At 35.4% G+C, this 14,096-nt stretch overlaps 1 protein-coding gene across 1 annotated transcript in view; it reads left to right on the forward strand.

The window, feature by feature from the left end:
• Nucleotides 1-14,096, forward strand: part of GPATCH2 (G-patch domain containing 2) — a 1,961,709-nt gene that overhangs the window by 1,300,710 nt on the left and 646,903 nt on the right. The window contains exon 6 of the mRNA XM_044059062.1: nt 2,871-2,938. Within this exon, the coding sequence (XP_043914997.1) occupies nt 2,871-2,938 (68 nt within the window). The remainder of the gene's footprint in view (nt 1-2,870; nt 2,939-14,096) is intronic.

Consider the following 14,096-nt stretch of genomic DNA (forward strand, 5'->3'; position numbering starts at 1 on the left):
CTCTCAGCTCTATTCAATGAGTTACTTACTCTAAAAGTACTCACCCTCTACTTTGCTGTAAGTAAGCATAAGTTTGTATGCCTGCAACCAGGCCTCTGATGTAAATTAACAATTCTTGCTTATTTCCCTTTTTTTGTATTATATGTTTTCTTAAGTTTTTTTTTTTTTTCTCTTGCCAACTCTGTACACATTTTTATGTCTGATCTAATTTAATTTAATGTAACTTCCTGCTATTGCATATATTGTATGATATGATACTATTGCATATATTGGAGCTTTTCTCCCCCGGGCCTCTACTGAAAATGGACATATATCCATTTAGACTAGCCCGGTCAACAAATGTAAAATAAAATAAAATAAAAGTGGGAAGGCGAAATGTATCCATGATGGAATGATTTAAATGTTAGTGTTGATTCCTGTCATTCATCAGATTAATGCTTGGAGAGTAGTTCATGAAGTGGTTTGGAGTTTAGCGAAGATGGTAGATGGTATTACACTGCCAAGGTCAGTATGTTTTTGTACTAAAGAATGGTTAGAAATGCATGTGGGATGTTTGGAGAGATGGATGTTGCAAATAGATTTTCTTGCATGTTTGATTGGCTTCAGTGATAAATGGCACAGAGAAAAAGAGAGAGAGAGATGATCCTGATGTGTGTTATCGGCTAGCTTGATAAAGACAACTAGGAAGATTAGAGGTTAGTTACAGCAAAATTAGAAAATGGCATCACCATTTCCCTACTGAAATTACCTTGTCCTATGGCACTTCTGTAACAATGTCAAGAATCTCAGGAGAGCGACATGACTTCAGAATCATTATATCAGATTTCTTAGGGAGTTCTGCTAAGCTGCAACATGTTCCAGTTAGCATTAATGGGGATTCTATGGAGAGCTATATACTATAGGAAGAGGTGAGGAATGAGTGCAGTATCACCTTTAAGCATCATAGATGGAGAGGAATTAGGAGGGTGGGGCTTCCTCTCACCAAGGAAAGGAGCATTTGTTTTTTTGTGGAAAGATAACTTAGATGGTTTAACTACCTCTCTGAAAGAACAGTACAGCCTAAGTTATAGAATACCCTGCCAGCCTGTTATGCCTTATTTATTAGGTGTTTCTTAAGACTTTTGTACTAGTGCCCCTTATCTTTAGATAATAAAGTGGTCCAGGACATGTCCTATCCCTGCCAAACACTTTTTGTCAATGGCGTGGGTCATACTAAGGTCAGGGCATTGCACTCTCACCATTCAAAAACTGTTAAAGCCCTACAGCGGGTGCAGTTTTAAGCAGCTGTTGGCTAATCGGACAAAAACTACAATGTGTGATCTTTGGTATTGGCCAGCACCTACAAATTCTCCACTTCTAGCTGCCATTGACCCAAATTTCGTGTTTTAAATGTCTCTGTCTGTGGCTTGACATGACCCTCAGTCTTATGTGTTACACCAGTCTGATCTGTAAGAAAAAAGTTTGTAACCTAGAAATGTCCTTAGTAGCAAGAATAGCCATTAATAACGATGTTTTAATTTCAAAGTAGGTTGTGCTTTGAATGTTTTAATTTGTAGTGTGCTGTGTGAGTACAGTATCGGATGACCATTCTCACCACCAGTGACTGGATTAATTTATTCTCCCAGGTTCCAGATGATTCTAGATGGAGGACTGAGCAGATGAAAGTCAGATATTTTCCATTGGGGAATGGCTAGAATACAAGACTAGTATTCTCCCACTTTTAGAGGCCACAGGGCTGTTGTACGCCTTCCTGACATTTAGCAGTGCATTCTAATATGAACATTTTTATCTTTTAGAAACAGTCAAGCTTTGGGTTTATTTTCCATATTTTACTAGTTTTGTTTAACATTTTAGCTTGTGTGTATTTTATAGATACTGCCTGTCTGGCACTGTGTAGTAATACCCACCAAAGTGTAACAGTACAGGTTCTAATGGATATTTCTAGTATATAAAGCAGCCTACCTGGAGTATTTGGACTTTTATTCTTAGGAGAATCTGGAAAAATTGAGTGTTGTTTACCTTGTTGGTTATTTCTTTTTTATTTTAAATTTCCATTTTAGCAAAGACTTGACATAAATACTGTGAATGAAAAGAAAGTGAGGTTGATTTAAATCTAAATGTGAAGATTTCCTTAATGCTGCAGATATTCTGTGCTATAAAAGTATCACAATTGCTAATAATTTAAAGAGACATTTGCTTACATTGTTACCCTTTCTCTAACAAAGGTTTATTTGGGTTAAAACTGTGCATTAAAGCCAAAAAATCAGCAAAGGAAGGTTTTATGATTGCAGAAATGATGTACTACGTAAATTAAAATGGAAAGCATGGTGCAAGTTGAAGGACAATCCCCTTAGAGAAGTGAGTCAGGCATGAACTGGAAAATCTGCTCGGAATGTAGTGCATGTCAAAGTAGTTAACATTTACACTGTTTTTCCTCATTTCTTTCTCAAAATAGATTTCCAAAACATTTTAATGCCCAGCTAAGAATGCCATGTTGTTCCTTGTCTGGCTGTGCAAGTGTTGTGTGTAAACTGAAGAGCTTTAAGCTATGTAAAGAAAGTCGGTGTAACATTTGAAAACTGTATTTGCCCTGCTGCCATGGATTTTGCTATGCACTAATAAGTGTCTTAGGAACAGTGCCTTCTAAGAACAGGGAATGATATCTGAACCACTGTGTTCATTCCCCTGGGCTCATTTGTATTGCCTCTGCTGCCCTTCTTATTACTGGAAGATTTATTTATATACACACACCATGCAGGCACTTCAGTAGGTGGGATGTAATCTCCTCAATGTGGACCTCTACATCTTTGTCTCTGACAGCTCTGCATATATCACAGGCTCTTTTTAACAATTTGTTTCCTTTTTTCCAGATTAGCACTCCAGGTCCCGGCAGTAATGAGAGAGCAGTGCACTTCTCCCAGGACCCACATCACCACGAGTGAGTATCATTTACATCAATGATCCCTCATCATTACCACTGCCCTGTCTTATTTATTATCCTCTTTGCTTTTCTACTGATCTCCCCAGGAAACATAGAAACAAGCTGCATTGTACAAGATAGCCCACAGAGCTGAGACTTGCACAGTATATTGCTTCAAAAAACAACTAGGTTTTTGTTTGCAGGGGAATGATTTTGAACCAAGCTTATCAGAAAGCTGTACTTTTGAATCGAGCTGCAAATGCATAACATTCATGTTAGTGTTTAAATTCAAACTAAAAGTAATTGGTGGAATTAAACTTTAAAAATATTTCCTTTAGAAAAATGTGGACTTCAAAATATATGAATACACAGCTCAGTTCCTAGGATCACACATTATTAGATGCAAACACTATAAATTCATTTGTTGTTACTGTCAGGTTTGTCCATTATTTGAGGAGACAAAAGAAACTTAATTTGGAGACCTGTTTAATTGAGCTTTTCTCAAAATGGTGCTGGTGTGATGGGAGGGAGGGCCAATTAAATGATCGACTAGCACTTCTGTCTGCTGACACAATAAAATGAGGTGCTCTTGCCTCTGGGACCAGGTGCAGCACTTAGATGCCTGTTTGATACATACCCATATACCATGGGGAATACATTCTATGACCTTCACCTTGTTTGTCCTATCATGTTAAGTACTTTCCTTCCCAAACTATGTGTCTGTCATTAATCCAGTATCACATATATATATTTTTTTTTCATGTAGACTAGCCACACTCACTCTGTTGAGGTACTCCATTTGAAGGAATGCTGAACAGATTGTGCTACAGTTAGTATGACTGTACTGCAATTAATGCTAAGTTGTTGTGCATATTGTCTGCCAAAACAAAATGCATGTCTTCTATATTCTTATATGACTATCCTTCATGAAAGCTTTGTTGAATAAAGTCCACAGTAACCAAAAGTTGATTTGTAGCTGTCTCCATCACTTTCTCTTTTCTGCAAAGTGCAATAGTGGGTCTTGATCGATGGCATTTTTGTATTAACTTCATGTTATGGTTATCAGAACAGATGGGTGCTGGTTTGTGTTACTGAGAAGAATTCTAAAAATTACATCCACTGAAAATACATAAGTCTGCAAGGAATGTATTTAGACTTGCAAGTGTTCTAGCCAGATAGAAGACAACAGCAACTTATGATAGAGAAGTGTAGTTTGTAATATTTGAAGCAAATGTGTTTTATATATATATATTTTTTGTTGACAATAAAGTAAAAAAGTTTATTCCTTGTTTAACATGACAGTCATTTTATAAACAACTGATAGGTTGGTATTTTAAAAGGAATGTGCTGCGCACTGTGTGGTATTTCAGACCTTACTATTATTACTTGGAAACTGCATGTGCAGAAAACATTTTACACGAAGTAACGTAACACAGAAAAATGTGTTTTAATTAAGAAAATGAGAGGGATAGTTTCTGTTCAGAAATGTTCATAGGTAACCACACTAGCTGTAGGCATACAGTGCATTTTTTTTTTGCTCTTTCTATCCCCACCATCTGTTAAGCATCAGATCTCTCCTAGCCAATCTTCCCATTTCTTCCCCATCTCTGGAACAATGGTCAATTGGGTGGGCCTATCATTCAGACAACCACCAGACGTAGCTCAAGGGTTTTTCTGCTTTTTATACTGTATCTCCCCTCGAGCATCCGGCAAATCATTAGGGAGGAAAGTGCAATGAGGAAAAGGGAAATCTCCCATTCCACTCTGTATGCATGTCTCCATTCACAATGTAGGGATTCCAAAAGTTCGATCATATGGTCTCTGCCATATGAAGTTCGATCTTTCAGGATTTTGGCATTGTGAAGTGTTCCCATACATACATATATATATATATATATATATATATATATATATATATATATATATATGTATGTGTGTGTGTGTGTGTGTATATATATATATATATATATATATATATTTGTGTATGTGTGTGTATAATATATATATATATATATATATATATATACATACACACACACACGCGCGCACACACACATATAGATGTGTGCTTGTGCATGCGAGTAGCTATGTATGTAAGTAAGAGATCCAAGAATTAAACAGCATGAGAAAAGAACTGGTCAGGCTGTAGAAGAACAGCATAGGAGAGATGGCTTAACTTTTTTTTTATGCCAAAAATGTTTTATTTTGTTGAACTATCATGTGACTTTTAACAAGCAAAAATACTGCTAACACTGCTGAAGCTGCCGAGGAACAGAAGAAACAAAAGCAGAATTAAATCTTTGGCAAAGTACCATGGCTAGTACTTATAGCAGCTGGTAGAAACCTCAGCGAAACATCACAGTTAAAATGATAAAAATCAGCTTTAATAACACAAGAAATAAAAGTAAAAGCAGGAAAAGAATAATAACGATAAGCGCTTTCAGCTAATACAGCCTTCTTCAGATCGCAATACATATCCTGCAAAGAAACGTTTTTAAAAAAGAAAACATCCAATCATGCTTGATGACTTTTTAGTACTAACAACAAACGTGTTTGTGAGACCATCAGGAAATACTGGCCGGTTTTAACGGCCGATGAGAGGATCAAAAATATTGTAGGGGAGCATCCCAGTTTCTCATTTAAAAACAGGAAGAATATCAAGTGTCTCTTATGCAACAAGGATGGCTTTACTGAACAAGCATTTTCAACCAGGCAAGGAACATTCAGATACTATAGATGCAAAGCATGCACCTCTATTGATAGCAGTAATACTTTTGTACATCTGGTTTCAAATAAAATCTACACTTTTAAAGTGTTTGCTAACTGCAACACATAGAACTTAGTCTATTTGGCAACCTGTTCCACCTGCCAAGCTTTCTATATTGGTAAAACCAACCAGCATTTTAAAGATCGAATACTTTGCTATTTGCATGACATAAGAAACGCTGATCCCAATAATGCTCTGTCCATGCATATTGCTACTTTTCCCAACCGTAATTTTAAATTTAAAGCAGTAGAATGTATGCACCAAATCCAAAGGAAAGGTGATATAGTTAATCGGACTAAAATCCGGGAAATTGAGTGGGTTGTGAATTTGAGAGCCCATTGCCCTCCAGGTTTAAACAACGTAGTTCCTTTGAAACCTATACTAAAAGCAAGGAGACCTACAATAGTTTGATTTTAGGAGGTTCTACCTGTGTTTTTGCTATGATCGGCCGTTGTATCACTAGCTGAACTAATGATTGGCTATTTAGCCCTACTATCTGTTGTGATTGGAAGCTGTTTTGTCCTACACCATAATAGTGTTTTTTCTCTAAGATTAAAATGTTTGATTAATGATTTCCTTGTCCTAGGATAGCTTTTCAGTCATATTGCTTTTTATTGCGTTCCACCAGTTTGGCTTGCACAGCCTTAAGTAGTTAATTATTTGTATTCCGTTTTTGTTAACATGGTATATTTGCTTGAATGAGAATGTTGCTATTAGCCTGTTTACAGAAAGTTCAGCTCGTAGCATGCATACTGGACATTTAGTTTTATCATTTATAGTGGCTGGAAGCTACCTTATGTGGTATATTTTAGAGGTGTTTTTCCTGCTTTTTTTTTGCTGTTTACAAGACCAGATGCCTGCTTAATGTTTCCCCTGACCTAAACAAGGTTCCAGCTTTCTCCATCAGAATCTATTAGCTTGGCTTATACAGCCCTAATCAGTGGTTTCTTAGCATCGTATCTAATGTGACTTGTTGCCAGCAATTTTGACTCTGTCAGTATTATAATTTGTTGTATTTTTGTTATTTAAATGAGAAGTTTGTTGATGGTTTGTGCATAGAGAGTTGGACTCATAGCATAGCTGTTCATGAAGATGCATACTGATCGAAGCTAGTGACCGATTCCTTTTTCTTTGAGTAGCTGGTAGCCCTCCTGTTGGAAAATTGATGATAGGCCGCCCCTTGGAGGCTCAGCTCCTACTATATTATAATTGAAGGATACACTATTGATGGTCACAAAACTCTCAGACCTGCCCCAAGCTAGTCATTGGTCCTTTCCTTTGAGAACAGTTTGTTTTTGGAAGTCTCTCCATTGGTTAATATAGAGGTATGTCGATACTTAAGCATCTGATTAGCTTCCTCATAGCCAGTACTATTATATCAGAAATGAATTATGATTGGAAGAGATTGATTAAAGCCTATTTATGATATGATGTTTCCTTTTTTAAAAACGTTTGTTTGCAGGATATGTATTACGATCCGAAGAAGGCTGTATTAGCTGAAAGCGCTTATCGTTATTATTCTCTTCCTTTTACTTTTATTTTTTGTGTTATTAAAGCTGATTTTATTGTTTTAACTGTGGTGTTTTGCTGAAGTTTCTACCAGCTGCTATAAGTACTAGCCGTGGTGCTTTGCCGAAGATTTCATTTCAATCATGTGACTTTTAAGTTGCCTGAAAAACTGTGGTTATATTTTTGGTCTTAATGTTTTATTGATGAAAACAGTTGATTTTTGGAACTTTTGTGAAATAATAATTGTAAATATCTATTTTTGGACTTTGGAAGATGTGTGTATTGCTTGTCATGTCATTTTTTATTACTAAAGCACTACATTTTGATACTTACCTTTCACTGGCTCCTGCTGTCACTATTACCCAAACTTTAAGCTTCATTCTTGGCTTTATCATGAAACAACTTATTTCCTCAGTTCTTTCTTCACCCATATCTCGAGACTTCTTTATAAAAGGCAAAATAAGCAAAAACAACAATTTTCTGTCAAGCGGACTGTCAAAGAACAGTGATGAGTAGGCTGAAAAAAGAAAGGGGGAGTTTTAAAAAATGAGAGACTACACTGTTATGAATAGCTTTCCTATAGCAAATAAATGTTAAGTGTTAGTACATTCTGTTTTTGGGTTTGCAAGGAAACAAGCAGACTAAAGGTAAAGGCAATAAATCGAAATGTCTGGACATTGTTTGCTAAGAGAAGAGTAAAATTAAAAAGTACAAGAACATGCAGATCAGTAAACAACAGGGTTTGAAATTATTGGATGTGAATAAGAGATAGCAGCATTTGTGGTAACTAAATACTTTAATGCATCTACTAGAACAATGTATAATTTAGTTTTATTTGAAGATAGATGGTACACCTTTTCTTAAGGGTAAAAGTTAATGTTTTCTGAAAGCATGTGAGCTGTTTTTCACATCTGGGATGAGAGTAAAGATAAGACCAGAACAGACAACAATCAGTGTATCAGGGAATACAAGCTGTAATATGCATTTTAGTATGGATAACCTTAATGTTAGGTTAGTTTATGCTTGTGGGTGCAGCTATCAGTTTGGGGCAATTGTTCCTGTCAGGTGGCTTAAACTTCATTATTGGAAAATGTACATAGTTTTGTGTGTTTATTTTAAGTTGTTAAGTTATGAGGGTGTTCTAGAAGTATGTTTTTGAGGGTTTTCATTAAAACAAAAACTCTTGTAAAATGTGGCATAATTTTAAATGGAGATGACAAGAAACAATTGTGTAAAGTATCAGTCTGACAAACATTAATGGGTGCATGCATCAGAAAAGCTGGAAGTAGACATTTAAAAAAGCTGTCATATATAATAGGTGGGATTAATAGCATCTTATAATGGCTGTATATAATGTAAGGTATAGACAAAAATGTCAGAGTATTGAATTGTATTAAGAACTGCAGAGTGCAAATAGCGGTACAATGGGAGAGACATTTGGAAAGAATCGAGCATGTGAATTTGTAAAGAAAGGATTTCAGAAAGGATATTCAGCACAATATCACGGACAAAGGAAAAGTGGAGTAATTAAATTGCTAGATGAGCTCCAGTAGTGATAGAAGAGGAAAAAAAGATAGCAATGGTACATATGTGGTAGTAAGGGGCTATGGGCAAGGGTGGAAGATTATGCTGGCATGTATTTATATTCTACCTAATCAGTTTTCAGCAGGGAATATTACTTATAGGTGTGGACTGGAACTTGATTTGCAACAGTGAGAATGTATCTGGGGGACCTAAAAAGAGAACAAATAACAAAAGAGGGTAGATTTCTGAAGTAATTTATGAAAATATTTGATATGAAAGACATGAATTCAGTAGTAGGAACTTCAAGAGAATTTACTTATTTTCCCCCAAGATACAATAACTGGGCTGGACTAGACAGAAATTCACAGGAACATGTGAATATACTTGAAACGTTTGACGCACATCCAATAACTATTTCAGATCATGCAGCAGTAACAACTAGCATAAAATGAAGTACAAATGAGACACTGATGATTCCCACCTAGCTGTTAAAAAGTGGGGCATTTAAGGAATGGGTAGTGGAAATTATGCAAGAGTTATTAAGGAAGATATACATTTCTTCAGATGTTACAGGTGGTGAGTGGGATAAAATGAAAGTGGGGTTTAAAAATAGAGTAGAAATAAAAGATAAAGAAATATGGTCTTAATGTTTTATTGATGAAAACAGTTGATTTTTGGAAGTTATTTAGAGAGGTTGACAAAGTTAAAAGTATTTCAGAAAAAGGGGGAATCACACAGAAGAAAAAGTGGAGCAATTGCAGAATACTAAAGAGAAAATAAGGGAGCATCAAGATAATATGTATGAGTTTAGAAAAATTGGTGTAAAGCACCTGTGAGCACAAAAAGTTTCAGCATAATGACTTAGGCAACAGGAAGTAGAAACAATTGTTGCCAGACCTGTTGAGATTGTAACAAGAAAAATAACCAGAGATCCTTAGAGGCATTAGAGATGTTTCAGAAATTTTATGAACATTTGTATAAACCAGAGGAATGTGGGAACCAAGAAAAGGCACAAAAGGAAATATTTATGGAAAACTTAGGTATGCCAAGGTTAGAGGCAGATGAGGCTAAACAATTAATAGTTGAGATCGGAGGTGGTGAGATAAAAATGGTGACATATAATCAATCTGCAGGAAAGTCTCCAGGAGCAGATGGCATTCGTGTTGAAGTTTGGAAGCTAGGAGGGAAGAAACTGATAAAGATCTGGAAGGTTTTGTTTTAGAAATAACACAAACATCCTGGAAGAAAGCTTTGGTCACTGTAATACCTAAGGAAGGTAAAAACCCATCACACCCAGCTTTGTGTAGGCCCATTTAATTTTTAAATCATGATTATAAAGTGTTTATGTCTATAATAGTTAAAAGAATGGGAAACATATTGCAAAAATTGATAGATATGGATTACTGTGGTATTGTGGAGGGAGGCCAACATTTGACAACATTAATAGAACAGTGATGATCCAGATGGAAGCAAAATATAAAAAAAAATACTGCTGTTGATGGTAGGTCTTGATGCACTAAACCCTGTGGTCACTGCAACTTCTGTTCATTTATTGATAGCAGTGAGGTGTTTATACACCCGGATTTACACACCATTTTCTCCATCAAGGCAGATGCAGATTGTATGACACCTAATGTGGTGTATTTAGCTACTTGTCAGGCATGCCCGAGTTTCTATGTTGGTAAAACTAACCGGCCGTTAAGGGATAGAATGAGAGACCATATTTACCACATGAGAAAGGGCACTTTACACAGTGCCTTAGCAAAACATATAACCACCAATGACAATGATCATACTTTCTTGTTCTGGATTCTAGAGATAATTGTTGTGAATAAGAGGGGTGGTAATACTATGAATCTTACTGAATCTAAGGAGACTGACTGGATCATTTGTTTGAAAGCTGATAGGGGGCATGGGTTGAATGATAGAGCTTCTATAAAACCTAAGCTGAGACAACGCAGGCACATAAAATGAACCATCATTTATTTGTATACGTTCTTGATTATGTATTTTATCAATATTAACTTATCAGAATGTTTATTTATATGTTTTTAGGTCATTATGCAAGTTTTATATATTTTCGTCTTACTTTACATTAACATGTTTATATATGGGAGAGTTCTTTAAATTCTCCAGTATTGCCTTTAATTGTTTAAATTGTTTTAATTGATTAATTGAGCTGCTTATATAAGGGGAGGTCTACTGTGATTTTTATACAAGGATCTGAAGAAGCTGTAATGGTGAAAGCGCTCATCCGTATGTTATAAGTGCACATTCTTGGAATTAAATTTGGAGTTTTGTTCTTACTTCTGCTGTACTCCGCTTCCTTTGTGACTTACATTAATAGAACAGTGATGATCCAGATGGAAGAAAAATATAAAAAAAATACTGCTGTTGGTGGTAGGTCTTGATGCAGTGAAAGCATTCAACAGAATTTTATGAGTAGGGCAATGGAAGCATTTGCATTCCCCTGGTATAATAATAATAATTAGGTGGCTATATGAGGAATCAGAGGGAAAAAATAAAGTGGGAGGGCTCCTTTCTGATAAATTGTGTCTGAACAGATTAACCAGGCAGGGGTGTCCCCTTTCCCCTTTTTATTTCTGTTATACTTACAGCCATTGGCAAGGGACTCAGAAATTCAAGGATATAATTGGTATGGTAATCAAGAAAAGATGGTTTTATTTGCAGATGATATTTTGTACCCGATAAAACCAGAAAAGGACATTTCAGTGTTTTGGAACATTTTGATACAGTTTTATGTCTTCTGGGTTATATAGTTAGTGAAAACAAAAAAAAGGCTGTAGGTGTAAGCTATGTACCCACACATTAATTGGTTCAGCAATAGCCATATTTATGAGGACATGGTAAAATGAAGTATTTAAGAGTATAGTTTAAAAAGTATTCTGTTATGGCAGTTAGGGATATGTGAGAAGAGACTAAAAACTGGAAGCTGTTGTTTATGGATAGCAAGATACAAGCAATGAAAATGTTTTTAGTCCCTGTAGTTTTATATGCAGGTCAGGCATATTTTTATCAACCAGAGAAGTTGTGTACAGTAATTAATAAAGAGTTAAAGGATTTTTTCTGGGGAGGGGGGATAAAGGGCAAGGGTCAACAGGGATAAGTTGATCCTTCCAGTTGAACAAGGTGAATTAGGATTACTTGATTTAAAAGGAAATTTTAGAGCTACAAAGTCAAGGTTCGTATACATAACACAAGCAGTAAGCTATAATTCAAAGTGGAAAGGAATGATGATGATGCAGGGAGAACATTTAAGAAATAAGGAGAGTGTCAGATTTTGGCTGTAGATCTTTTGAAAGAATAATAGTTATAAAGAATGTATTCATAAAGTAGCAGAAAATATTCTAAGAAGTAAGCCAACATAAGAAAGGAGAAAAGAGATTGTATTGATAGGGATGACTGCAATTAGTGGTACAGAGAATAAGCAAGTGGGGGCTGGAATTTACTGGAGAAAACTGAAAAGAAACCAAGGTATTAGGAGCCAGCAGCTACAGATGGAAAGGTAATAGTGTGGGATGAGGCCATGAAGACATTTGAACTGCAGGCCAAAGGCTACCTTCCCTGTCAGGGATTCATATCTGAATATAGGCAAATAGAAAGGGATAAGTTAATCCTAAGTTAAAGACCTGCTCTGGTAGAGTTTTTAGCTGAGTCTAGAATAGAAGCTGCTGTTAAAGAGCAATAATTAGTGCAGCATATAAAGTCCTGCACAGTAACTATAGGAATCAATCAGAGGAGGCTAGAAAAGATCGTGGAGAGAGACTGGATAAGCAATTCACAAGGAAGGAAGGGGAAGACATATGTATGGCTCCCAAACATGCAATGAAGTCTAGATTGTTTAGGATTTGTGCTTTGAAGTGTTTTTGCATAGGTATTTTATATGCCAAGCAGACTCCAAATAATTTTTCTTAGTTAGAAGGCAAATGTTGAAGGTGTGATGGGGTAGACAGAGGGAACTGGAAATATATGTCTTGGGAGTGTAATTAGCTGGCAGACTTTAAAAATTCCCTACAGAGTACTCTTCAGAAATATTGGGTGAGCAAATGGGTGTAACTAAAGAAATGTTTTTTTTAGCTTGGCTACAGGATCTTAATAGCCAAGACATAGTAAGGCCTTGTTAAGGTTAATTCTGGTGTCTGCCAACCAAGCAATTACTAGAAAATGGAAATCAAAGTTTAAATCAACTGTATTTGATTTAGATAAAATTGTAACAGAGATAAAATAACGGGAAGTGGGATCTTTAGAAGTAGGTAGGAGGAAATTACATGGAAAAAAATGGAAATTGTGGGAACAGTACATGCAGAATAATGCTTTGAAGGGGGAGGAGGAGTGAAGCTTAAGGGAAGGCAGAAATTTAGCAATTTACTTAATGTTGGATTGATGATAATTGTATAGACTAATATATATATATATATATATATATATATATGTATAATGTTTGTAACCGTGAACATGTTAACATGGTTTATTTTCTTTTATATAAACATGTTTGATTGTGTCTTAAGTGATAATTCAATAAAGGGGTAAAAAAACGGAGACCTCAAAAGAATGTAAAGGTAGGGGAAATAGTAGCATCAAGGAAGAAAGGATAGCATAGTTGATGAGGCAAGCAGCAGTAAGTGAAGGTAATGAAGTTTGATGAAAAGATTAAAGGACAAATGAGATGCAGTGTCTGGAGGTAGACAGAAGAGAGTACAGGGGTGGTAAAAGAGAGGCAAAGGAGGTAAGCTTTATAATAAGAGAAAGAATAATGTTTTGCAGTGGATAGGAAGGGATATGTAGGGATATAAAACTGCGTTATTTTCATGTAAGACATGCTTTATATATGTATGGTGTTTTCAACTAACAAAATTCTAAATTTCAGTTTTCGTATACTAAGTTACATTTTTGTAAGTTATTTATTTATTTATTTGACATTTGTTTACCGGGAAAGTCCAACTGGGTAAGAGCTCATTTTCAGCAGAGGCCTGGGGAGAAAAGATGAACAGTACACATTAAACAGAATTAAAAAAATGAACAGTGGTTATAAATATTAAGACAATAAATATTAAGACAATAGCAAATTAATACAGTATGTGAATACAATAAAAAAAATAATCAAAATATAAAGAAAGCAATAAAGTTGACCATACGTTTTATACAAGATAGAAGAGAGTTCCTAATATGTATCTTACATAATGCATGAAAAATAGATAACAGAATAAGTAATAGGTCGTAAATGCCATATGCTCTTTCTGGCAGAAGAACTAGATAGTAAATTTCAGTCATAAATTCTGGAATAGATAAAGGTTAGTGCAAGAATATAATGAAAAGACATTACAAAAAAAAAAGTAAAAAAAAAATATTAAAAAG

The sequence above is a fragment of the Protopterus annectens genome, chromosome 17.part0 (assembly GCF_019279795.1).
Source record: "Protopterus annectens isolate FY-2018-M chromosome 17.part0, PAN1.0, whole genome shotgun sequence".
Classification (NCBI taxonomy): domain Eukaryota; kingdom Metazoa; phylum Chordata; order Ceratodontiformes; family Protopteridae; genus Protopterus; species Protopterus annectens.